This window comes from Centroberyx gerrardi, chromosome 20, assembly GCF_048128805.1.
Source record: "Centroberyx gerrardi isolate f3 chromosome 20, fCenGer3.hap1.cur.20231027, whole genome shotgun sequence".
In the NCBI taxonomy this organism is placed as follows: Eukaryota; Metazoa; Chordata; class Actinopteri; order Beryciformes; family Berycidae; genus Centroberyx; species Centroberyx gerrardi.
This window is the reverse complement of record NC_136016.1, coordinates 11,547,363-11,575,351: the sequence shown is the minus strand read 5'-3', so window position 1 is coordinate 11,575,351 and position 27,989 is coordinate 11,547,363. Positions and strand designations below refer to the sequence as shown.

At 43.4% G+C, this 27,989-nt stretch overlaps 2 protein-coding genes across 2 annotated transcripts in view; one reads left to right on the top strand and one right to left on the bottom strand.

The window, feature by feature from the left end:
- The window catches only part of kctd2 (potassium channel tetramerization domain containing 2), a 111,650-nt gene that overhangs the window by 5,938 nt on the left and 77,723 nt on the right, over nt 1–27,989 (bottom strand). The gene's annotated exons all lie outside the window — the stretch shown is intronic.
- LOC139932790 (rho GTPase-activating protein 44-like) lies at nt 33–27,371 on the top strand. Its single transcript, XM_078290721.1, has 23 exons — nt 33–94; nt 4,845–4,884; nt 5,682–5,801; nt 6,296–6,372; nt 7,359–7,470; nt 7,991–8,067; nt 10,165–10,282; nt 10,886–10,954; nt 11,330–11,411; nt 11,708–11,835; nt 12,846–12,957; nt 15,549–15,630; nt 15,842–15,922; nt 16,865–16,978; nt 17,925–18,016; nt 18,643–18,823; nt 20,187–20,189; nt 21,370–21,387; nt 22,324–22,515; nt 23,440–23,958; nt 24,968–25,083; nt 25,299–25,682; nt 27,220–27,371. The coding sequence occupies exons 1-23, from the start codon at nt 33–35 to the stop codon at nt 27,369–27,371; spliced, it is 2,931 nt and encodes a 976-aa protein (XP_078146847.1).

Below are 27,989 nucleotides of genomic sequence, written 5' to 3'. Positions count from 1 at the left end.
ACCAGTCGGTTTCCCTCCCGCTAGCAGGAGGGATGTGGAAGAGAAAGCTGCAGATCACCAGGACTAGAGCCGCACGCAGGAGCAGCACGGCTCTGTAAGTCTGCAAGGCACTGCCAGGGAGAGAGCTTTCTCAATGCTGTTTTAATTTTCACTTAATTGCAAAGCCTGCATGTGTCAGGAACTACTTGCAAACATAAGGGATGTGTTGTCTGTGCTGTCAAAGAAGTGAGGTAAGGCAGATTTTATTGGTTTATAGGTGCTTCTTGGCTCAAAAAAAGGACAGGTGCTTGTGTATTTTGGTTTCTTTATCTGAGGATATCGATGTCATTGTTTGAGGGTTTTCTTTGCGTGAAATAATATAGTGTTTTTTTATGTGTGATTCACTGCACCTAAATTATTTTACAGCAGGTATGCAGTTTTATTTTTTGTCAGGATTGCAAAAGAACTTCTGGCTATAAACTGTAAGAGCAAGTGGTCACTTACAGTAAACTAAAGAATAGTTTACTTTACACTGTTTCCTCACAGTTAGTCATGTGACTGATTTTGAAACTTCTTCTCCCTGTTTAGCCGGAGGTTTGTACCTCCAGGGCCAAAGCAGTTCACCTCAGGTTCACCTCAGAGTGCTGGAGAGCTCCTGCCACACACTCCCTCCAGATAATTATGGGCTGCCCACCTGCTTGTGTGGTACAGCTAAATTGTTAGCCCTACTAAAAGCCTCTCTTTGTGCCTGCTAGTATTACACAGTTATTAGTTTATCAGTTCTTACCATTTCACAGACTGTCGATAGCAGAGACTAACATTGTGCCTAATAAAAATACAAGACGTTTTTTCTGCACAGACAATTGAAAAATACAGGGTTTGAATAGGGATCTACTAGCAGCAGGTGAATGTATAATAGTGTGTTTTTCCATCTTACTCCTCCCTCCTTGTATATATGGCCATGTTAAAGGCTGTGGCTGGGATTGGATGAGATCAGGACTGGTGTATCTAAATCACTGTACATGCAGGTCGAGCACGGTTTGTTCAGATTTAACAAAGGGGATGGTGATGGGTTTTTTTCCAGACCCCCTTTCAATAAAATCTGTTGTCAACAAGGTGATGCATTACATATTTTGTGCTATTGAGGGGTTGCCATACCCTCCGTTTTGCCCTCAAATTGCAACCTGTGTGTACAGGGGAACTGATGTGGTTTCTGTCCACTGTGGTACTTTACTGCTGGGCTTGGATGAGACTGGAGCTTACTTGTCCGGATGTATTTTAAATCTTAAGATAACAATGTGTGCATTATAAGTCACTGCAGCAAAGAGAATCTTAATGCTAAGATGCTTTTAGGAAACCAAACCCAGAACTATAGATCATACCCTGACGTATAATCAATGTCTGTGGAGCTGGATTAGAGCAGACAGAGAGAATTATCCAGCGGTTCAGTGCATCTGTGAGAGAAATAGCTGCTGTAGCGCTATTCTAATTCTTAGGCTGCTTGCACAACTGAATGCTGTATTGTTAGTTGTTTAACCTCATCATTGGCAGTACCTTTGGTAATAGCTGATATATAGATAGATTCATTCATTCATTCTTTCTTTCTTTCTTTCTTTCTTTCTTTCTTTCTTTCTTTCCTTCTTTCATTCATTCATTCATTCATTGTTATGTGTCCAGTGTAGGCTTTAAAATATAATCATGGCTTTCTGCTTCTTTCCTTGCAGCCCTCTCTACCAGCATGGCTTTGCCCTGCATGTAGATCAATGTAGATCAATGGAGCAGGGAGTCATGTTAGGGGGTTGTGGGATTTCAGTAGTCATCCTCTAAAGCTGGTGAATTAAGAATTTCCTAGCAGCTTAAGTAGTTTTTAGAATAGAAAAGACTGATGTAATACAAGCTGTCTGCAAAGGTGGCTAGCAGAACTGACAGATTTACCAGCCATTACTAAAATTGACCAGCATTTGGCTGGTGGCTATAGTGCTAAATTCAAGCCTTGAATGGCATCTTCCTTGTTAGCACAAGTTATGAGGAGACATTTAGGAGGAGATAATGTTTTGCTTTCCCAGCCTCCCCACTTGGAACAAATCAGCCACTGTGAGCGAGGAAGCTGACATGGTTTACTTCTGCTGGGTTTGGAGGAGAGCGAGAGAGAGAGAGAGAGAGAAGGAGGGAGAGAACCAGAGAGAAGCCACTAAACTAGACAATGATTCAGCACATATCTCTCTCTCTCTCTCTCTCTGTGTCTTTTTTCTCCTTCTTGCTCTCTCTCATCCACCTTGCATAAGTATTGTTCTGATTAGTAAACCTATTGCTGCTGGATGTAGGGCCTGTTGTGACAGCATTATTTAAAGGAAAAATCTACTAAAAACAGCTATTGTACAGCGGTTTACCTTGCACACATGGGACCATTTCGTTGTTTGGTGGTGTATTTTTCTAATTCCTGTGGATAACTGGCCAAATGTAAAACCACATGATGTCACATTGAGTTATTTCCAGTGCAGCTACAATGGAGTTTGATAGCAGAACATTTTTCAGCTATCTGAAAACATCAGTGATAAATCAGGTTTTGGTGTCAGTTCCTCAGAATCTTTCTAGACTCAGCATTTTGCGCCGACGTTCAACAATCATACAGGAAGAAATCCATCGTAGAAGAGGCAGAGAGACCAATTTTTCCAATCGACAGTAGCTTTAATAGACCAGAATGCAACGCAGCTACAAGAAACGTTGTATTTTAAGTAAGGGGCGCGTCTCTCACGACACTTTTCAACTGGAAAACCTTGCTCTCTTGCTTTTACTATTGCTATCCTATAACTATCGCTCTCTCCACCTACATGTATGACCCACAGCAGCAAGTTCACACCCATTCTCTGGCCATTGTTCAAAGGCATTCTGGGAATTGTAGGAAATCACTAACTGAAGTAGAAGTAGACGAGGCAGGTTGAGGGAAAGTGAGTACACCAAAAAAATTAATTACAACACTTCATTACAAAATAGCTTCCGTAATACACTGAACATCACAGATTGATGATACATAACAGTGTAAGAATATCCTACGGTGGCTGCAGACCGGACAATGCACATTCATTCTTCAAGGCCAAGACCAATACTAAGAGGAATCAATGCCTATGAAAAATACACACAGTGAGCTGTAAAACTAGAACACATGATGGGGGCAGTGAGTGCATTGACTATGAAGCTACACTTCTGTATCTGAATCTGGATAAAAATATCTGCTCACCTCTAATGTAAATGTTGCCTAATTGCACTCACCTGATGATTATAACAGCATGGTGGACAATAATAAGTGTATGATTGTGTGTTGCAAGGCGCCATTATACAGTATGCACATCCAAAGCCTCGACATGGTGATTGATATTAATCATTCATGGTAGGACGATGAAAAAGAAAATGATCCCCACTGGATGAATGTTTCCATGGTGATTTATTCAACATACGGTATATTTCTATCACAAGTGACCTTCATCAGACATGGCGGACCATAGAAAGGTATATAAAGATTGTATGTTGGCCTTAACAAGTGCAGGTAAGGATAGTTGTGTGTGGTGGACTGTTTATCTTCTTCGTGTAGATTTGATTTTTGGAGCTTTGGCTTGTTGCTCCACACCTGATGAAAGTGTTGTTGTATGTTTTCTCAGCCACTCTCTAAAGGCACTATAGGCCATATTTTGATCCAGTTTACATGGGCAGTGCTGCACTTCATCATTAACCTTTTGTTCCTTGTAGCCTAGCCCATTGTGTTATCCTTACTGATTTTGTCCAAGTTGTCAATCTCCGTCACTGCTGAAGGCGGTTTTGTCCATCGACATTGCTTCATCCTGGCCTTAAGCTCTGGAAGTGAAACATGTCAATATCCATGTGGTGATTTTCAGTAAAATGGACTGTAACATGGATAATGTAATAACTCACGGATAATGTAATAGCTTGTCAAAATGTAATAAAAATGTCTCCCTATATGGGTCAAAAATGTAATAAAACCTTTTAATTGCTGGGTAATACATCACAGTTATTACTTTATAACGGTGTGTAACATATTTTTACTAATGATTAATGATGACTAATGATGTAATATCCCAAGTTATCACATTCTTCTTATCTTTATGAGAAACATTATTTTTACATCATCAGTTGAAAATATGTTGCACCCCTATGAAGTAATAATCGCCGGTTCATGTAATAATGTGATTTTAGGTTTTTTCATATTTTCAGCGCATTTAGAGGGACATTTCATTTTGACAAGTTATTACATTATATGACAGTTATTACATTTTCAGTTGCTGCAGTATGTGGCCCTGCATCTTAGTGGAAAAATAAAGTGGAAATAATATTTTACTGTCAGTGTTTTTCAGACCAGGCAAGTACAAAATTGTCCTTTTTTGCCTCAATTTGAATTGGGGCCAATAGACTGTGTAGTGTTGAGTAACTGTGTAAAATCCTTATGCTCCATCCTTATTATTGCAAAGGAAAACACAAGGAGAGATGGACTGAGCCAGTGACAAAGCAGTGGATCTCCTCATCCAATAAGCCTCCTGAATGGGTTCATGAACTGAGTTCTGTCAGATTTCCAAGTCGTGAATTACGACTCGAAAGAACATCCTGACGTTTTACTTCTCCACCGTATCAGCTCGCGCCCCGAGAAACAGCAAAATAAACATTCCTGTTATATGATTAGCTCCAGGCAACAACGGCAATATTAATCATTGTGCATAAAAATTCACCCAATGATGTAATTACGTTGATTGAGCAGTATGTGTGTACGTTGCTCAATTCCCACGGTAACAAGTTGCGTAATGTAGCGATTCCCCACTCCACCCTAATAGCCTCTTTTTTCTTCTCTTTCTACCCAGGGCTGAAAAAACAGAAGTATTAAGTGAAGACCTACTACAGGTAATAATGAAGCTGTATTTTTTGTGTGTGTGTGTCAGTTTGTGTGTGTGTGTGTGTGCATGTATGGATGGATGTTTTTGTACACACACAGCAGTGCATGATTGCTGTGTCATGCCATCCCTCAGTATCTTTGTGAATTATGTTTACTGTTCCTCTCGCAGGAGAAATCATTATTGCTGTGAAGTAGCCAATGTGCGTAAAATGACTTTTTGAAATGGCTGTCTGAATTACCTCCAGGCAAAGTTAATAAGCGCTGAAATGGGACCTCTTATTGCCAGACAAAGGCTGAACGTCCCCACTGATTGACTTAGGGTGCAGCGCTGTAATTGATCAGATTAATGAAGCCCTCAGTGGCAGTGACATCAGTTCCACTCAGTTGGTTTAATAATGATACGAGAGGCATTCAAGTAAGAGAGGTAACAGTCTCTTACTTGCCTCACCAACTGAGAGGGCCTCATTTCAAATTCGAAGGCTGTATGTCTGGAGACAGACAGCTCTGACTGACAGCTGTTTCTGTGCGGAGCCTGTATTTTCTGATCACATCTGACTGTGTTTGTATTCCTGCCTTAGGGTCTGAGGATGCTGAGTGCCTGCATGTGCATGTCTGTAACTGCCAATGAGGTTGTCCTGACACTGACAGCCGCTGTACATGAGATATGTGTGTGTGTGTGTGTGTGTGTGTTTGCCTGACAGTTATCCACTGCTCACTGAGGCTTGTCCCCTTGGTCTTTCTCTTCTTTCTCGGGGGGTGTGTGTGTCTGTGTGTTTGTGTGTGTGTGTGTGTGTGTGTGTGTCAGGTGGAGAAGCGTCTGGAGCTGGTCAAGCAGGTTTCCCACAGCACGCACAAGAAGTTGACCGCCTGTCTGCAGGGCCAGCAGGGCGTGGATGTGGACAAGAAGTCTGTCAGATCACCCTCGGTGAGAGTCTCCCTGGACCTAAAGGAAAAATCCACCCTGAAACACTTTAACATTGTTAAAAAATTACTATTGGTGATGCATCTTGCATTACTGGGTCCATGTTGTTGTTTAGTGGTTTATTTTTCTTATTCCCGTGGATAACTGGCCAAGCGTAGATGACATGAAGCCATGCTGAGATTTTTCCAGCATTGCTACAGTAGAGTTTAACAGCTACAGTATGTAAATGTAAATGTTTTGGTGTCAGCTCCTCCAAATCAACGAGCAAGGGCTTCTTTCTAGACTCACTGTTTTGCACCGGAAATCACTAACTGAAGTAGAACTAGGCGAACAATGAACAGATTTATGACATCTAACAGTGTGAAAGTATCCAATATAAACCATGGGACACAAATACTGTTCGTGTTGTGAGGATCAATCTGGCTGCCCCCTAACAATACATTGTGTTTGTGTGTGTGTGTGTGTGTGTGTGTCTGTGTCTGTTTCTTTCTGTTTAGAAAAAGCTTCCCCTCACAACACTAGCACAATGTATGGTGGAGGGGGCTGCAGTGCTTGGGGACGAATCTCTACTAGGGTGAGTACACAGACACACACACGCACACACACACGCACACACACACGCACACACACACACACACACACACACACACACACACACACACACACACACACACACACAGTAATTTCTATAATTATACATTGATTATTTGACACATTGGCAATGTGTTTCCAAAAAGCACTGACATGGAAAGGAATGCTTTTGTCACCTAGTGACCCAGTGCTGATTTATTATTCGTGGCCATTAGAGAAATATACAATGTTAGTGCAGATGAGGACTGACCTGATGTTAATGGGAGGAGTTTCATTCCATCATGAGGTACCCACTATTTGTAAAAAGTGACCTACTTTTATCAAATGAATTCTGCATGAAAGTAAAAGAATTTGTGGAATAATATTGTTATTAACACCTTTGCCAATTACAATAGCTTCTTCACCATGCCATTTTGGAATGAAACCCTTCATGTTCACATGTGGCTGTCCAGCTGTAGCGATGCCACTATTTTCATGCCTATCATTCCCAAGACGAAACATTTGGAAAATCCTGCAGTACTGCAGGGTAGAGGCAGGGTGGGGGGACTTCTGCAGTGGCCACCACTGTAGTGAGTCATATCTTATTGCATCAACTTGTTGCAACAATTCATGGATACTGTACAGCAGATAGTGGATCAGATCCCATCTTGGTTAGTGGTTTGTGCTTATTTGTCCCCTTCCAGCCCTTTTGCATTGTGTATTCTCAGGGGTAATTTGAAGGGGAATGGGGGAGCTCAGCATCACCGTTGTTAACATAAAATATATGAATGACTCTTGTTAGTTATTGATTTTAGAGACAAAGTGAAAAAAACAGCAATCCAGAAAAGAGATCTAGAAAACATTCTCTTATCCTCGAGAACTTAACTTTTTGCACTGGAGAACTACATTTCACCAAGTGGCGCATGCATTTTCATTGCGTATTCTCATTGGCTGTTGACTGATGTTGCCGTTTCCTGTGTGCTGTTGCAGGAAGATGCTGAAGCTGTGTGGCGAGACACAGGACAGACTCGCTCAGGAGCTGATCCTGTTCGAGCTCACCATCGAGAGAGACGTCATCGAGCCCCTTTACGACCTTGCAGAGGTACTTAAAGACCCCAGTGATCTGCTTTATGGTTTCACTTTTGCAGGTTGGGAGATCTTGGGTGTAGCTCCGTGCAGAAAATCTTTTCAAGTTAGACCATAGACTGATCAAAAGCTGTAGTGAGGGGAAATAAGGAATTATGGAGAAAATATGAATGCTAACACTGAAAAGTTGCTGATTTGATCCCACTGATAGAAGGCTGTATTCTAGCTGTAAGCTTGAAACTGGAGAGTGATTGGTGTCACATCTATGCTGCCCACATCACTGCCAAAAGGCCCTTGAGCAAGGCACTGAACCCCAACCTTGTGTGTGTCTAATATGGGATATACAAAAGTACATTTTGTAAATTGTCCAGTAAACTAACCTTCATGAGAACAGTGACTGAGAGACTGGTACAATGCTGAGATGATAGCGGTGCTGCAACAGGTGCGAAGCCTCTGACAATACCAGGTCTGTTTCTGGTCCTCTTTCACACCAGGAGACAACAGACTAAATAGATCTCTCTGCTCCGTCTCCTCAGGTGGAAATCCCAAATATCCAGAAACAAAGGAAACATTTAGCGAAACTGGTCCTGGACATGGACTCTGCACGCACACGGTAAGAGCGTTACTGTGGTACGCATTCACTCACGCATTCTGTTTGTGTGAGTGTGTGTCTCTGTCTGTCTGTGTGTGTGTGTGTGTGTGTGAGAGAGAAGAGACTTGGCTGTGGTCTGATACAGAGAGAAACTCCATCCCCTGTGAATGGATCTGTCTTGAAGCTTCCCCCTGAATGTCACTGGGATTTAATTGCACATAATGTACACAGTGAGGTTTTAGCCACGCTCCGTCTGGCTCAGCCAACGCTCCTCACCCTACAAACTGCTGCTGTTGTCTGAAAACCCGACTTAACACCACTTTTGGCCTATTTTGATTATTTTTGCTAGAATTATTTTTGCTGAATTGATAGATCATATCATCCTTTGTGCATCGGGCCCACGAAATCCTCAACATGTATTGCATAATTTCTAAAATGCATGGTTGTCAGTATGAATGCAACAATGCTTTCATCAATTCCTGAAAAGCTTTGTTTGGCGATCTGTTGTTTTCACAGGAAATAAAAAATGCAATTAATGTGTGCTATATTTCAGAAATTCATTCATTCACACAGTAAGCCTAGCATGCTGAATTCGGCAGACTGTTGAATTTGACCTTCTCACCCTCTCAGTGTTAAAGTACCAGAGGCTACTGTCTGTACTGGACAGGGTGTGTTGTGTCCTGTCTGGCTCAAATCCAGCATCTCAGTCATGTTTAGGACCTGATCAGACCCGGATCAGCTGAATCCATACCTTATTAACAACTTAACTTGACTTCATAATAAAGCAACTGGGGGGAAAAGTCAAAATAAAAATGTTAAATGTCTGCAGTTTGTCTCGCTGTTCTCCCACTCTAGCGCTGAACATAAAGGCTGATATGAGCTTCAAGAGATCTGCTTGTTATTTTCAAAGCCTAGTATGTTTTTTTTCTAGAAGGCAAATCAGTGAAGAGGCAAACCAAACCTTATCTGTTCAGCTCCTGCTGGGCTGCACAGACTTGATGGAGAGAGGCATAATGATAACATGGTCCTAGACAGGCTTTCATAGAAATGTTTTAGGGGAAGTTTAATTGCATAAATAATTGATGAGTATAAAATTAGCAAAAAATGAATGAAAAAGGTGTTGTGGCCTGTCTGTCTTTAGAGCATTACAGATACATATACTGTATACAGTATATATACAGTACGTTCCTTGTCTCACCTGTCTCCACTTCTCCACTAACACTCGACCACACCTCAGTGTTTTGTCGATTCATTCCTAAGCAGTAAACAGCCTCAGTCTCTCAGTGTTGAGTATGGTTATACCTTATTCTGAGAGTACTGACATGTGTGAAAATTCCTTTGCAGCCATGTATTGTTATGAAATAATGTCAGTGCAGATTTGCCTCCTAGCCAATAAGAAACTATTGTCTGATCTACAAAACATACAATAAACCCCAGTTTCTCTGTGCTGACTCACTCTCATTTCAGTCCCATTATGAGCCGTGACGTGGGGAAATGTGATTTTCCTCACTGTGGTCCAGTGGGTTAGGTTTTTTTGGGTTTTTTTTTTTTTTTGCTGACCCAAATCTGAGACAATTTTTTCCCATCATGCTGCTGTGTGCTGAGCTCCTCTGGCAGCGCTAGACATTATCTCTACTGAGAGGCTGCTTAGACACACAAGTCAGACAGACCGTCTGACAGACAGAGGGAGGGAGGAGAGCGAGAGGGCGAGGAGCAGTTTGATAGAGAGGGTAAAAGAAAAAGTGGTGCAAGTTGAGTGAAGTGAGCAAGTGAATATAGATGGACGAGTGTTATCATTCTGTCAACCAAAGACTTGAGTAATCCAATGCCTTTTAAAAAAGAACCATCATTTATTTTGTTTGCTGTGAGTCATTTTGTAAGAGTCGCTGTCATGTCTTTTTTAATAGTGGATATCTTCTTCTGGAACAAACTCTTGAGCTATTGACAGCATATTAAAAAAAAAACGCCACCTGCATCTCAAATCTGTGTTCAGTTTAAAATGCTGTGTGTGTCAAGAGCAAGGAAAGCTTTTAAAAACTGTCTCAAATATTTCAATGAAATTCTCAAACACGTGTAATATTGACAAAGTACACTGTAAACCCCATGCCGTGTCCCCAGGTACTACCAGTCCACCAAGTCTTCAGGACTGTCCAGCAACCTGCAGCCGTCAGGGGCCAAGGCCGACCACCTCAGGGAAGAGATGGAGGAGGCAGCCAACCGCATGGAGATCTGTCGAGTCAGTGCTCACCTTTGTTTTCAATAATGTTATATATCCAATATGGGGGGGAAAAGCATTCAGTGCTTCTCTTCTTCATCATTCAATAGCTCTAAGATATAGAGAATTCACTCTGTAAAAGTATCATTTTATTATTAAACAAACACTAAAATGCTCTACAATGCTTTGAAAAATGCCATCATCTATTTTTTATGACACAATCTTTTTGTATTTGTTATTTCTCAAATGGTGGATTGAAGTTCTTTAAAAATACTAGGACCAACAGCTACTCCCATAAAATAGATTAACCATGTGGATCCAGATGAAAGCTATGATCTCATATTGATATCAGCTGATAAATCCACTTCATGAAGGGGAGATTAAATTTTTTTTTTTAAGCCTTGAGACAATTGGGACATGACATATGCACAGTGGGGTCCAACTTATATGAATATACTCAGTGTATTTGACCTTTTGTTAAACAAGTTTCCCTTATGTTCTTATATATGAGTCCTTGTCTTGTGTCTTTCTCATTGCTCTTCTTTGTCTTGATCCTCCAAACATCTTTAAGAAATTGTTGCTTGTTTTGTTTGTTTGAAAACGTTTCCCTTTTTTCCCCCCCAGGATCAGTTATCAGCAGACATGTACAGTTTTGTGGCCAAAGAAATTGACTATGCAAGCTACTTCCAGACAGTAAGTACAACATCCTACACACTGCAAAGTAAAGAGTAAAGAGACAATACACATAGAGAAAATATTCTGCTTGTCTATCACTGACCTTTCTGGTTTCTCTCTCTCTCTCTCTCTCTCTCTCTCTCCATATCTCCTCCCTCCTCTACGACTCTTTCTCTCACTCTCTCCTACATCTACCTCTCATTTTCCTCACCTCAACTCTTCCTCCTCCTTCTCTTTACCTCTTTGTCTCTCTCTACTACCTGACATTTTCTCTCTTTCCTCTCTCTCTATTCCTTTCACTCTATCTGTCTAACCTTTTATCCATCCACCCCCCCTCCTCTCTCTCTCTCTCTCTGTCTCCCTATCTCTCTCTATCGCTCTCTGTCTGTCTAGCTGATAGAGGTCCAAGCAGAGTACCACAGGAAGTCGTTAGAGCTGCTCCAGAGTGTTCTGCCCCAGATCAAAGCCCACCAGGGTGAGTCTGGGACCGCCACACACACACACACACACACACACACACACACACTGCAGTCTCTTCCTGTGATGCTGTCCTCCTATAACACCACACCGAGGCTCCACTGCAGTTCACTTCACAGTATATTGTTAAGTAAGACTGTGTGTCCATGTGTGTTAGTGTGTACTGTGCACTTCTGTACTATATTTGTGTGTATGTGCTGTGCTTGTGTGTGTCTGTATGTATGTGTCGGTGTCTATCTCTGTGCATCTGTGTGTGGCGGTGTGTGTGTGTAACGCTCTGTGTGTGTTTGACAGAGTCCTGGGTGGAGAAGCCGTGCTACGGGAAACCATTAGAAGAGCACTTAGCCCTCAGCGGGAGAGATATTGCCTTTCCCATAGAGGCCTGTGTCACCATGCTGCTGGAGTGTGGCATGCAGGAGGAGGTCAGACTCCACTACAAACATATCTGTCTTTACTGCTCTTTTTCTGAAGATAAATGACACATAATGACTGTATGAAATGAAATATAGGATAGGAAAATGCAGATAGGAAATGCTGATAGGAGATGTTGCAAAAGTCACTCTGAGGTCGCTCTTAATCACTCAAGGTAATGATATGTAATGAATTGGAGCTGAGTCAGTCCTGAGACATCAGGACAGTTTGCTTTAGGTCTGAAACAAGTAAGCCTTGATTGTTTAATTAAAGTGTGATAATGGGAAATACCCAAATTGTGTGTAATCAGGCCAGTGAGCTAAATGTGTTCACTGGAACCAGTTCAGCTTTAATTGCTCAGCATGTCATGATTGGTAAATGGACCGATATTGAGACATCATCAGGAATTGTTCTCCATCAACAAATCAATCTTGATTACTCAATGCGCACTGACAACATTGCATTATGCATTATGTAATTAAAAGGAAACAACAAATATTTAGACATCATGAATACGTTTTATTGTTTCCACTGACGTGATATAACATCTACTGCATATTTTGAACAATGTTTTGCAATGCAGTGCAGAGCAGCGCAGGGAAAGGTTGTTATATTTCATCCAAAGCTGTCATCCAAGTAATTTCTAGTGGTGCACAACTCTGAGATTTCTCAAGACGATTCCAACTCCTGACATGTGTGGCAGTTGAAAGTAATTGACTCCTGCTGTCAAAGCAAACGCAAATTGGCATTTCTGGTGCCAGGACTGCCGCTGACTCAGCTGTTGATTCATTAGCGGAGGGGTTTCATGCCCCACAAGCTTTGCAATTGTGATATCTGTCTATAACCACTCATCCTTCCTTATTAAGACATGGATTTTCAGTGAAAGTTAAACAGTGGGGTCTAAGAGTCAACTGCATTTTGGTTCTCTGACTCACTATCTTGACTCTCAGCGGTATATGAGTGGAGGGATTGACTCTCCATCTCTTCTGAATTCTTACCTGCGTCATGCTGTGTGTCTCAGGGTTTGTTCAGAGTCGCCCCCTCCGCCTCCAAGCTAAAGAAGCTGAAGGCATCGTTAGACTGCGGGGTGTTAGATGTTCAGGAATACTCCGCAGACCCACACGCCATTGCAGGTGAGTTATCAGCAACACCCCACTTCAACCCCGCTCCGAGTTTCAGCTAATTTGTTGCCACGCCGACTGATAGCCATCTTCTAGAATGTGAAACCTGCCTTCCAAGAGTAGAGTTAAGTATTCGCTCCCATCGCTCATTATGGACTCTCATTTCCATAAATTCCTGGCACACACCCTGCCTCCCTGTGTAATTGAGACATCTGCCCCCTCACCTCCCCTTCCAAATGGAGGGGGAAAACCAGTCTTAGGAATAAAGGTCATGATTGAGCTGCCAAATGACTTGGCAGTGGCCACCCTTGGAAAAAAAGCCCTAGTCATTTTCTCTGTGATATTCTAATTTGAAATACTTTTTGCTATTAGTGTTGGTTTCTCCTTAATTATAAGCGTATTACTGATTCTGAATTATTAACACCTACTGTCATCTGTGAGCCTCAGCAGTGAAGTCCTTGCTAAAGGTTAATTTGTAGGCTTTATGTAAGACCCACAGATAAGATTTTGAAGATTAGATTTGACTTGATTATGTTGACTTTGAGTCTGCTACAAGAGCCAGCAGAGAAGCAAATAATTTTTTGTTCATGTTTTGCTTCTCTGTTTCTTGTGTTTGTACCTTAGTATATATACATACAGTATATATATATATAAACTATCCCAAAAAGTCTAGTGACAAATTCCAAAGATAACTCTGATAAATGCCAGACAGATTGTTCATCTTCTGCGCAGGTTGCAGAGAAAAATAAGCGGATGAAATATGTCTGCATTCTTGGTTGTTCTCTTTGTTGCTGTCACTGATTTGTCAAAGCTGCCGTTAAATGAGAACCTCTGTGATAGACCACAAAGGAAAAAAAAGCTTTCAAGCTTTCATGATGCTGTTAGTGATCTTTTTTTTTTTTTAAGTTACCGTATCTGTGTGGTGTTTGTCTTGGCTGGAGCTGACAGCTGCTTATCGCTGTTGTTGGGTGAAAACCGAATCTCCAAAATGTCAACTTTTCAGGAGCTGAGAAAAACAGCCTTGTTTTTAGCTTGATGGCCATGCATTTTTGAGTTCATCGAATTGGTTTTGAAAAGGTTTCCTAATCCAAAGGTTATAGAATTTTCTCAACCCATACAGGACCATGTAATCCTTCAACTGAAGTTAAAACATGAAAATCATTAAAATTGGAGTTGCAAGGTTTTCCCCCTCAACAACGACGATATGTTCCTTTATTAAATATCAAATCAAATTCAGTCAATCAACTGTGGACACTGGAGCATGTGGAGAGACCAGAGAGAGAGAGTGCATTGAGATGATATTCCTCCATATTCCTCTCTAATGATCCCATATTAAACAGGGTGAGAGTCACCAATCCAGGGCCAGCACTAACAGCAAATCTAATTTGTGAGCCGCTCCCTTTCAGACGAAGTGTGTGTGGGGGAGTGTGTGGGGGAGTGTGTGTGGGAGTGTGGGTGTGGGTGGGGGTTTCAGTACAGTTCCATTTACAACATCAGCCTGTCGAAATGCATCGCAGTCAAGTCCACAACAGCAGGCCCTTCTCTAAGCATAGCTAATTAGAGAAGCGTCCTCTGCAGTAGCGATGTAATTCTATGCATTTGACGTGTTTATTTAGCCCAGCCACACACAACATGCTGTACACACAACACAAGACAGGCAAAGGCATGCACACACACCACTCATACACACCACACACACACACGGCACACAGATAGAACAGCAGCAGAGCTTGCAGCCTCCAAGCTGTCTACTAGTGAGGGATGCCCTGACTTCCTTGTTTGTCATCCATCCCACGCATCCCTGGGGGAAATAAACGCAGCAGACCAGAGAGAGAAGAAGACGAGTCAGAACAGTCAGAGGAGCCTAGCCGACTGTAGCCTCCTTCATCAGCACTGGAAAATGACACTGCCACCCATTAGTCCTGGGTCAAGTAGTGTTTGGAAATAAGTCTGAGTGTTTATTTTAACGTGCCTGTTGTGCCAGATGGGTGGGGTCTGCCATATAGAACAATACAATCACTGCTTGAAAATTTAGACTATTTGACAGTGAATTTAGTAGCTTATACTGTTGTGACACGATCTGAATTGTCCTAATGAGGCAAACCCCTTTCATGTTTTGCTCCAAGTTGATTAAGACAAACATAACAATTATTTGCAAATACAATTGGACCCATGTCTGTCAGCCATATTCAGCAGACACCACAGGCTGCTCTCCCCGTTCCAGTCCAGTGAGCACAGCTCCTGCAGTTCTTTGTTCTTTCCACAGTGATATGAAATTAAATCTACAGTAAAAGCCAGAGGGATAAATCAAACATCATATATTCCATTGAGCTGATTCTGCATTGAGCCTTTGAAGCGCTAATAAGGTCACAGCTGGTTACTCCTGATGGTTCTCATCCAGCTTTCTTTCTGTCCAGAAAATATACCCCTCTTTTCTCTCCCTCTGTCTCCTGCTCACACACACACATACTGTATATGCATTCATGTATACGGTACATACTCATATGTATACTATGAGGTCTTGCACAAGCAGGCAGACGTGTATTATACATACACACGCACAAATACATATATTGATCCTAATTTTATCTTGTTCTCGCCAGGTGCTTTGAAGTCCTACCTACGGGAGCTCCCAGAGCCATTAATGACCTTTGAACTCTACAATGAATGGATCCAGGCTTCCAAGTTAGTGTCTTGTCAATATAATGCCAATCACTGCATTTGTGGTTCCACTGATGATGATGATGATGATGATGGGGTTTTCTTTTAAACTTTTAAACCCTGTGTCTTTCTCTTTCTTTTCTTTTGAATTTTTTCATTATGTTAAATGCATCATCCTTATATTATGCAGTCCTTTCGCACGACTGTAAAACTAATCTTTTGTGTCATCCTGCAGCATTCAGGACCAGGACAAGAGACTCCAGGCTCTCCTCACTGCCTGTGAGAAGCTACCCCCGGCCAACGGCAACAACTTTAAGTGAGTCACTGTTTTTCTGTTTCACTCTCTCCTCTCCTCTCCTCTCCTCTCCTCTCCTCTCCTCTCCTCTCCTCTCCCCTCCCTCCCACCCTCACTTCACTCTGCAGTGCCTTTTGATTTCATTTCCAGTCACCTTTCACCTCTCAATGCCTCTTTGCTCACTCAAATCAGGAGTGGCACTGAACTGAAGAAAAACCAATCTCAGCTTCCATGAGGCCGGAATAGTACGCTTTTAATCGACATCTGCCCGAAAAAAAGATTGACTTTTGTGTGAAAGGGTGCTGAGAAAGGGGCCTTAGCTTATGTGCTCCCCTGTTTGCTGCTGGATTAAGCCGAGCCTGGGATATTTGTTGAGGGGCTTGTCTTATGATCAACAGAAAGGAGGGGAGACAGGTTGTAAGGAGAGGCAGGGGGAGAGGGAGAGAGATGAGGCAGAAATCGAAAGATACTGCAGCACTTGTCAATGTCATCATTGAATTGCACAAATAGGGCTTATTTTTAGACAGTCCTCCTCTGTGAAGACCTGTCAGACCTGTCGCCATGCTCGCTGCTCGCTGGAATGAGCCGCCTGATGTTCACTCAGCTATAGTTCAGCTCAGGATGAGTCATTCAGTTCAGCAGCTCTCTGAGAGCCACAGAAACCCACTAGCCCATTTTTGTCTTAGAGACCCTATGAAGACACTGAAAATCGTAATAATAGTATACCATAATGTGTTTGGCTAAGCACTCCTCATTGAAGACAAGTGTTGTTGAAGCAGACTCTCCTCCTTTCCTAGCCCTAACACTGAAAATAAGTATTAATTGAGCCTAAAATTGAGTCTAAAAATTGGCCTTATTATTCACATGCCAAGTGTTCAAGATGGCCACCGTGTGAAAAAGGTCAATTGGCTGTGTTCACTGATTAATCTAATCTCTTCCCTGTATCTCTGTTCATTTTAACAGGTATTTGATCAAATTCCTCTCCAAGCTGACTGAGTACCAGGATGCAAATAAGATGACCCCTGGAAACATCGCTATTGTCCTGGGCCCTAACCTGCTGTGGACACACAATGAAGGGTAGGACTGCAGTGATGCATTTACAGTAATCTATAACAGTATCATCTATAAGGCAAGACACCAGACTGCATCCTTGGTTTATTTTCAAGTGACTCCTTTTCAAAATGCTTGCAAAAAACGTGCTAATGGAATGGAAAAGGTACTATAGATTCTATTTTAATGAAAGAAAGCCAAAGTAAAAGTTAAAAAGCCTTCATTTCTATAGCTACCCAAGTCTAGCAATAACAGCTTTTTAACATGTTAAAATAAAAAGTGTTGCAAGGTAACTTGCTGTCCTTGTCTCACCCTGTTCCTTCTGTAGGGGAATAGCAAGATATTCAGCCAGACTGAGACAGTTTTCACATATTGCTTGTTTCTTATGTGAAAAATATGGTTTTCATGCTTTTCATGCATTGACATTTTATTATTGGATCAAGATGTTAGACTGAATGCATCAAAGGGAAGGACTCTGTGTCCACCGGGAGCGTCTCTTCCCAGTGCTGTCTTCATTTTCTCATTTTGTCAGTGAAAAGGATGTTGTTGATGTTCCTGACGTCGCTATGAGCTAAGCATGTTCTAGTGCTCAGAGCACCGAGTGCTACAAATAAAAAACAAAAAAAGAGGTGTCCAGTAGACACAGGGCTTCACTGCTGCTCTGTTCAACACAACTCAAAGAGACAATTCATAATTAGATATGCATGATGATGACTAAGCAGTTGGGGAAGGGTGAAGGACGACTCCTTAATCTCTGTGTAAATCTTACGAACTCGTTATCACTCCCCAACTTTTAATTAGTATTTTAATAGCCTTCTTTTTGAAATGGTTTTAATTTTCTAATTTTAATGCTTCTTTAATATAATGAAAATGTATTAAGCACTGCTTGATTTTTATGATCCAGACAGCTACTTTGACTTTTCTGTCCCATCAGAATAACTCTCTCTCTCCTTTCCGTTGCCCTGCACTGCAGCAACATCACGGAGATGATGACGACCGTGTCCCTGCAGATCGTTGGCATCATTGAGCCCGTCATCCAGCACGCCGACTGGTTCTTCCCCGGAGGTGAGGAGGGAGGCTTTTCTGTCCACCCCTTTCTGTCTCACTCATCCATTAAGACTTCATACTGCATTATTTTCATGCGCTCACATCGCCAACCTGTTCCTTTAGCAATCTAAAATGGAAACTCTCTCTCCACTCTTGGATAAGAAATCATAAGAACCTTCAAAAGTTATGTGTTTCAAGTGGGAAACAGAAGATCATTTGAAACAGGAAATCATATATTTTTCTAACAACTGACTCCCTCCATCATTTAGGGAATGTCAAGTGCTGAGGCTACAGACAGCATGTGAACTGAGGGGATCTGAAGACTCCCAGACATTCACAAATAAGATTTATTCACACTGTGAAAGCAATGAGATCAATCCTCTGCAAAGCTTTATTTCAACAGGACATAATTCTGCCTTTTTATTAGTAGTTAGTCACATAACCCTGTGTAAACAGTACAGTAGTGGTTTTTGTTAAGTTGGATCTGTTTGTGCAAAAGGTTACATGCTTTTCAAGTGCAAGTTTCAACTTTATTGGGAAGTACCCAGGCTAAGAATATGTAATAAGACTTTTTTTCTACAGTGGAGGATGACAAAATTACAAAATTATTTATTTATTCAATACTTTTCTCCCCTCTCTCTCAGAGATTGAGTTTAACGTCACAGGGAACTACGGCAGTCCGGTCCACACCAACCACAACGCCAACTACAGTTCGATGCCGTCTCCGGACATGGATCAGACAGACCGCAAGCAGAACGACCAGAGCCGGCGGCCGCTCAGCGTCGCCACGGACAACATGATGCTGGAGTTCTATAAGAAGGACGGGTACGATCCACCTCCCTCTGCCGGGGTTAGACAGTGGAGCGGGGAGAGGCAGCCGTGTGCCATGGAGGGCCAGGAGTGTTCAGAGTTTCAGTCCAAACAAACACTACACCAGGTGATTTCACTGATTAATATACCTTCAACCAGAGAGGAGGAACTCATCAGTGAAATCGCCTGCTGTTGCCTTTGGTTAGAATAAAAACCTGCTTACTCTCGGCCCGCCATGGCACTTGGTTTCCCATCCCTGCAGTGGACACACACACACAATTTGGTCATCCTGCCCAAATCTAAAAGACAGTTGAAATGTGTAAGACACATCTACTATTGATTACAAATGATTTCTTTAGTACAGTACTTTTTAAAGGACATTTTTCTAAAATCATAACAGCATTTTGGAATAAATCCCTTCATAGATAGTGTCTCTAGTGACTCTGACTCTGATTGATTGAGCAACTTTGGCACTCAATCAATTCAGGACATCTTGTTGTGTGTGTCCACCCTAACCAGCATCACCCCACTCATCTAAACCTTCCCATTGATTACTCCCACACTCATGTCACCCTGCCTCTGCATTAATCAGCGATCCTGCTTGTCAACTTCCCCGATGCGCTTATGCCTACAGCATGGATCCTAACTGACAACTTGTAACTTTTCCTGTATCAGGTTTTCAAGGCTAGTTGGGCTGACATGCTAGCTTTGAGCTTATTCTAGACAAGGGCAATGAAAGACATAAAGTTTCCAGATGACTACTTTTTGACAGGGTTAGGTCCATGTGAAGTAAGGAAGAATTCCTCGCTGATCATGGCAGTCTCATGTGAGAAGTGAACTCAGAGAAGAGTTCAGTTTCCCTATCAGAGGGACAGAAAGGATATCGCATTGCTCTTTATCTACCTGCCTGCGAGCTCTCTAAGCAGCCTAGTGAGTGAGCTGGAAGAGAGAAAGTGAGGGAGAGAGAGAGAGAAAGGGAGAGAGAGAGAGAGAGAGAGAGAGAGAGAAAACAAGCACGACAAAGAGAATGGAGCACAGAGATGAAGTTTAGTCTGTGAAATGAGGAATCTGACAATCCTTAAGCTGTGAAGGAGGATTAGTTGAAAGTCAGTCATTCGCTTTCTCTCTTTCTCTCTCTCTGTCTCTCTCTCTCTCTCTCTCTCTCTTTCTCTCTCTAATACTTTAATACAACCTCGGTCTTATCAGGGCCTGCTGGTAGTCTGAGCCCTGCAGCCCTGGGACCACAGAGGCCCAGCTAATTAAACCTGGACCGAGCCTGTGTTGGGTCTGATCAATAGAGCTCGGCTTTCATTAGAAACCCACACCTCTTCAGAACCAGCCGGCTCAGGTCAGGGAGACTTCTGCTCCTTTGTAAGAGAAGGTATTTTATTGTTTCAGGTAGATTAGATTTAGTAATATACATAGTTTAAATTTAACGTGATATTTCAGTTTGTTCATGTTTTTAGTGCACATACCTTTCAGGAGTTAATGAATGTTCAACCACCAAAATTGGCTGCTCTGGGGACCCGTAGTCAAAGCCACTTTCTTACAGCGATTTTGCAAACAAGGGAAATTAGATCCAAGCAAACCAAGTAATTTGTCTGCTTTGCAATTACCAATATTGACAACAGCTTCACAGAGCAGGTTAAGTTGGAAGTTGACTGCTGCTGAAGTTTGTGCATTGTAAAAAATGAAAATGTTGTATTAAGCATTCCCTATAGCCAGCAGATCTAGTTTAAGGCTATATACTTACTTTATCTATTAGCCCGGCTAGTGAGAATAATTTAGTGGTAGCCTGGACAGAGTAGTAGTTGGTTACATACAATGAAAAAAGATATGTAGTGCAATAGTTTTTTCTCAGAGGTTCTCTCAGAAGAATTTGATCAGAAAAAATGGTTGGGCTAGCAATTTGCTGCTCACTTAATTTAAGACATCCTGTGGTGTGTGTTGACTCTTACTGCTAGTAAGTAAGTGGGCTAGTTTATCATTATATATGAAATTCTAATCCTCCGATAGTGTGGTAGCGCTTTAAAGATTCTTGGTCTCCTGCTCTGGAAGATTAATATTACAGTTATTACCATAAATGCCAAAATCTCAGCATGATGCATGCCAGTGAAATGTATCTCAACACTGCAAAGTAACCACGCTTATGAAAGAATCACTCTAATCGAGCTGCAAGAAACCTCTTCTATTTTTGTGTTATTTTGGGGGGGATTTTCTCGTATCCATCAGGGAAACTTTGACCTAATTAGCACTAAATGGAGCGATAATTTGCTCTCTGGGTTTGACGTGCTTGAAGCACCTCCGGGAAAGCACATTTCACCCCTCAAATCCCTCTCCTCATTACACTCAGCATGACTCGCGTCCCTCGCAGCCCCCTGCCAGGCCAGCCCTCCCATTCCACACTGCTGCTCCACCATCTTGGCTCATGTCTTAAACCTGTAGCCTGCCAAACTTCCACCGTCGCTTTGATAATGGTGCTGTTAATGAGCTAGGGGAGACCCTCTCCCATGATCTTTACTCTTGTCCTCATTGTGCCTGTCTCTGTCTTAACAATGCAGCATTAGGAAGATACAAAGGTACTGTATTGATCCTTTTCCTCTCGCCACCTTGTCATTGGTCTATTCATCGTCCCTTTGTCTCAGCTGTACGTTGAAAGGAACTGTCTCTCATTTGTCATTTGTCTGTTTAATGTTCCAGTCAGGTCTGCTTCAAGTGACACACTTGGACTCCTATAGTTCAATGTCTCCAACAGAGTGGAGTGACAGAGTGTTGCCAAATGGCTGACGTGAACAAAACAGGCCTTGCTCTGTTTACTATTTATATACTACTTACTTTAAGTAGCATCTTTGCAGTGTCTGGCACTGGATAGACTTGTTTTGACCAGTACAAACATCAACCTGTGAATACAATAGTCTCTTGTTGCTTAGAGTTAGAAACCAGCCATCTACATGGTAAAGGATAATTCCTGTTTTTTCATCTGATATTAAGATGTTTCTTTGGCTTGAGAGTAGCTATTTGAAGAAGCCATAACATGTTTCTGAATTCATGTTCAGTCCATCCCAACTGTTCTTGTGTTGCAGCAACCAAAGAACCAAACCAAGTATTCTAGTTTCTGAATCATGAACTCTTGTCATGCAGGAGAATACCTGAATATCAGTCAAAAACCACATCTGAATATGTCATGAAAAAAGGGAATTATCTATATAAGCAGTACATTGTATGGATGTAGTGTTTCTGTTCTTGCATGCTGTGGATCCTAAGTACAGCCATACAAGACTCTGTGGGTGGAGTAGGGTGACGTTGCCCCTAGACGCTGATCTGGGGTCAGGGTTTTTGTCAAGCACTAATGGTGAAGATTAGGGTTGACGGACAGGGAAGCTGATCCCGAGCCAGCAGCACACAAGGGGCAACTTCACCCCGGATGCTCTGTTTAGGGTGTGGAAACCTGACCCCCCCCCCGACCACACACCCTCCCTGGATTTGATTGGCTGTGCATCTCTGTCCCACTGCAGCATGGGTGTCAGGGTGATGGACACTTCTTGGGTGTCGCGCAGGGGCTCGTCTTCCACGCGTAAAAGCTCTTCCACGCCACCGAGCGTGCAGCCCCCCGCCCCGCCCTCTGACGCTCTCCTCCCCGAGCCGCCTGGGGATTTCTCTACGTCCCCCTCCCCCACCCCTCCTCCCACTAGCAGCGACCGAGCCAGGTAAGGCTGTTGTGCCCCCCGTCCTCCTGTTTCCCCCCCTCCGCTGCCCCCCTCCCCCTCCGTGTGCTACTCCTCACAGTGCTGCGCCCTGCAACCGACACCAGAACAGCGTTGTCTGCTCTCACCCTCCGTTTTTTCTTGTCTGTGATACACTGCTGGTGCCCCGTCCGAAATCCTCATCCTCTCACCCCGTCACCTCTCTGTGAACCCGGGTGTTTCACGTCTGTTGCAGCATGTCATTTCAAACTGCGTTAACTTTGTGATTGTTCTTTAAGTTCTGGATGTTGCATTATTCCTCATCGTTGAATTTGTAGAGTCATTTGTCGTGTTGTTCAGAGTTAATTTTCTGCTTGGGTGGTTTTCATATCATGTGCCACCCTGCTGGTCGGTTTTGAAGAGGTTCACTGTTAAGATTTTTATTTTTCTCCAGGTTGGGCTTCATGCCACAAAGTGTGATATAGAAAACATTGACAAGTTCATCCATAGTTCATTAGAACTGGCTAAGTGCTGCATGTGCATGTCTGTCATGTTTTTTTGCCATTAGTTCAGGCATCATTAGCAGCATAACAGTCCATTGTGGCAAGGCACTGCAATGGATAAGGTGACTGACATTTCTGTTTTGTTTCATTCTTGTGTCATAGGAATGTACTGGAAAAGCCTCAAAATTTTCATGAGCACCTGTTCTTTATTTTTATCTCGTTCGTGCTGTTCCCCCTCGAGCCCTTACCTCTCCTTCTGAACGCAACAGTGTACAAATTAATATGCGCCTAATTTCCTCCTTCACCATAGAACAAACTCGCACTCACAAATCAATATATCCCACTGGACTTCTCATAGTGATGATTATATCCACTGTAAAAGTATTTCAACCTCTGAAGACCAGCTCACTTCCCCATGAAACCATTGATATTTTTATCATTGCAGCTCGGATGATGCGTCCTCCAATTGGTCGGACTCCTGTTATGCCTACCCCTCCCCTGAGGAGGAGCGGCCCCCTCCCCCTTACCCCTCTTCCTCATCTTCCTCCTCCTCCTTCTCCTACCCGCTCCCTCACCACCATTTCTATACCCGAGCACCTCTGGGTACGCGCCCCGTCGCTCCCGGCCCCGAGTCCGTGCCCCCCGGCCCGTCCCCTCCCCCCCGCTGGTCTGGCTACAGCCCTCCCCCACTCCCTCCCCTGTGCCCCTCCCCTCAGCAGCTTGATATCAACTCTAACCCCAAACCCAGCTCCCTGCACCTGCCCAAACAGGCCTCCCTGTCCGACGCTCCGCATGCGCCCCCGTCCGAAACTAATGCCTCCACCATTTACATCAAACCCCCCCTCGTTCTTACTCGTCACGACCTGTTCCTGGGCTCCCCCCACCCCCCTAACACCCCCCTATCTGCTCCCCCTCCATGGGCCGCCTGTGCCTGTAACCGAGAGAGAGGAGCCAAGCTGACTAGGTAAATACAGAACCCTGCTTGTTAACTCCTTGAGCTCGTACTCGCTCTTCTAACACCATAAACACACAAACAGAGACATATACAGAGAGGCCCCACAGGGACAGTGAGGCATGAGAGAGGGATATGGGGAGGAAAAGGGAAGGGTGAGATTGAGCTACTCCCAACAGTGCCACCCTATTTTCTTTATTTATTTCCTTGGGTTTGCCCTACATCTGTGTATCAAGGTGATATCCTTCCATCATGGAAATGAATGCTTTTTAAGAACTGCAACGTATACGGTAGCATTTCATTATCAATTCCATCTTTAATTTTATAGCCACATATGCAATCCATAACTTTCCATGTTGCCAGGATATTCTGGAGCCGGTTGCCAGGCAACAAAGGAAATTCAAAGCTTTCAGTGAATACCATTATAAAAGTGGGCGTTAATGAGTCATTCCAGTGGGCCCAGTTAGCCCTGAGTGCTAGATTGTAAGATCAGACCTTGAATATGAAAACAATGCAATGATGTATGTTGGAGTGAAACAACATGGAAAGCATGATTACGTATCATTTTGTCTGATATTGGAAAAAAGCCCAAAGATCCTCATTTGCATTGCTTCACGCTGACTCTAAATCCCTGCAGTCTCAATCATCCATCCATGTCTCATCTGCTGGCAGTGGGCGGGGGCATTTGGAGCTGGGGACTGTCAGTCAGACACTAGTATAAACTGGTTATGTTTTGACCTTCAAGCCCTCCTCCCATTGGCATTCTGGCTGCACTATGCTATAAAAGTAAAAAAAGCATTAAGCCGTCACGGTTTACTTGGGATTTCTGATTTGCTTCTGCTGCACTGCAATATAGATCATATGTCTGTCTGCAACAGTGGTCACTCAGACAATTTGACATTGAACTATGGGTGCTCTCATATTTTTTTAAGATGCCAAGAGATTTACAGAAACAGAGTCGACATATTAAGTGAGATGCAGGGGGCAACTTGTTATTCATGTGTATTTTCTCCTTCACCAGTACTCTAAAGAACAAGGAGCTGTCTCCAGTGATTGGACAGAAAGGAATCCAGGGAACAGCAGCCTCTAGTGGAGCGTCACAGCACTGCGAGCACAGCCCGCACACCCTGAGAAGAGGTAATAAGAGTGTGTGTGAGAGAGTGAGTGTGTCTGTGTGGTCTCATTACCATCCCACAATTGACTCTTTCACCCACTGCTATGGAAAGGCGGTCTGTTCCTTGGCCTGACCGCCTGCCACCAGGGTGTCACACAGGCGACCACAGAAATATGACATGAACAAGACTATGTCACTTTCATGCTATCCTCTTGCGTTCTTCTTGGTCTCTCCACAGCAAAGAAGCTGGCCCCCATCCCACCTAAAGGGCCTTACTCCCAGACGGGGGCCATGTCCGACCAGTCGACAGGCCAGCCGTCTCCGGTCAGCCTGTCTCCCACCCCTCCCAGCACCCCCTCCCCTTACGGCTTCAGCTACCCCCAGGGGTACGCCACTATCGGCTCCCCGGGACAGATCCAGATGGCCACCACCCCGTCTCTCTCCTCCCCGCCCTCGCTGGCCGGGACTCTCACCAAGGCCCGGCCCACGCCCAAGCCGCCCCGGCAGAGGCCCAGCCTGCCTCCTCCCCAGCCCCCCACCACGCCCGGCACCAGTCCCCAGCCTCTAGACCATTCCTCTGGCCTGCTGGATGGACTGTCTCCTGGGGAGAGCATGTCCACAGGTAAGCATGTCCACACACACACACACAAAGTCCTCTTCCTCTTTCAAACTCCTCTTCAGTGTCAAATAATCTGACAGGCAGAGTCCTCCTGAAATACATTAAATAGCTAATACAGATTTTTCACCTTTTACAGAAACTCAAGTGAAGGGTTATAAAATAGCACAGCATGCACAATAGCACAGCATATAGTACATAGTATGTCCCAGGGATGTAGTGGAGGGTGAACCCACCTAAACTGATTTCACACAACTTTTTAAGCTTGTATAAATCTCTAAAATTCATAGCATGACATAGCAGAAAACAAAGCATAAATCAACACTATGCATATGTATATTTTGTTTCTGTTGGCTGTTGTTCATAGTTGACCTACCTTTTTATTTACCAGTACGTCACTAGTAGGTTCTAACATCTATCTCTGATTCTGTTTTCTATTCTTCCCTTTGTCGACTACTGTTATTGTCTCACTTCCAGCGGTATGAGGCGAGAGGTTCAGTGTGATTCTATTTGTGAGAGGGACTTTTAGGGTAAGCAGGAGTTCCCGTGCCAAAGCCTCACCTCCCCACCCCACCAATCCCTCCGCCATCTTGGCCAAGCGTCAAGCCGGCTTGCACGCTCACAACAGGGTGAAGTTGCCAGTAGATGCAGATTTTGGATCCGTTTTTTACATTTCCCTGCTGATGACTAACGTTAGCCAGGGAGATGGAGAAGCTGATTCACAGTCACTGCTCATTGGCAGCCTCACCCTAGAGCCGCTCTTTATATATACCTGTATACATGACTTCTCATTATGTATATACCTATATATAGCTGCTGTGTTCAGTCCACCACTAACCCATTTTGCTGGCCTTTGCATGGTGGCTGAGACTGACGCGATGCATGGCTTTGTGGGCGTGTCTAATGGACCGTCCGCTCCCAACGGGCCAGGACTGACGCCCTTTTGCTGTCCCGAGACACTCCCACCTTTTCTGCCCTCTGAGCTCCCACCCATGTTATGCCCTGTTCCAGCCGCCCCCTGGCTTACAGTCACTGCCCTCCACCCCACAGTGTCGTGCCTCGCTCCCCCACTGCTGTTCCTCAGTGAGCGCACTTGCTGTTTGTCCCGTGTCCAGTTGTTGTCCATCACACTTGTTACACCGTGGATGTCATCATTCTCACAACTGAGACCAAAGAAAAAGATGTTATGAGTATGAAATTGAGGTGTACATATTAATTACTACATAACTACATTAATCTTGGACTTTTGTGATTTTGGCACTGTGTGTTAATAGTATTTACTGACCACTTGTTGTTTGGCAATGTTCATCGATCATGTCTGAAGACAGGTGCAAGCATAACATATTATTTTTATTCATACCGTAACTGTGGTCTGGACTTATGATGACCCACATGCTGTGTGTAACATCATTCAACATCGATGAAGCCACATCTGGAATGATCTGTTTCACTCGACACCTATATTTTTTTACCCAATTTAACATTTTTCTCCCATTTCTCTCTCTTATTTCTGCTCATCCCGTCTCTGTTTCCGCTCTGCCAGATTCTTTCTGCAACTTGGACATCCCCATCATTAACGTGGAACTGGACGGTATTTTTGACGTGCCCCACATTGCCCCCTTCAGGAACTCAGTGGCGGTGCTCCAGTCGACCAAGGCAGAGTCGGAGGAGGAGTCGGAGAGCACAGTGCTATGACACCGCCGAGTTCCCCCGACCCGATGCAACGCTACTGCTGCACCTTCCCACACTCAAACCCCCGCACTCATTCATTTACCTTTCACCTCTCTCACTGGGACTGAAGGGTTTCAGCCGCTTCTTTGACAGACACTCCGGATCTCATCATCACACCCAAAATACTTGATTTCTGAGGGGCTCACTCATAAAAACAAGCCCTTCTAGAGAATAACAAAAAAGTTCAATATAAATATTCATGCTCATGGTCACATCCTGGATTCCATGAGGTTTTTTGAGACAATGTTTGTGGGGGGACTTTCGCTCATTTTCACGTTGACTGGATCATTTGATTTGATCTGTGGTGCATTGATTTTTAGGAAACATTTTTTTTTTATTTACTATGTTTTATGTCACTTTTTTTTGCCTTATTTGATTCACTTGCAATATTGCCTTTAACGTCACATACAAGACTGGAAACGGGCCGCTGGGAGGAATGAGTGCTCTTTGCTGCTGCTTCTCGTGAGTGAATTATGGAAGGAAGAACAATACTAGTACTGTACATCTGTCCTGCCAATACATAGGCTTTCTTCTTTCTCTCACTATCTCTCTCCCTCCCTGTGATGCCATCTCAAGTTCCTC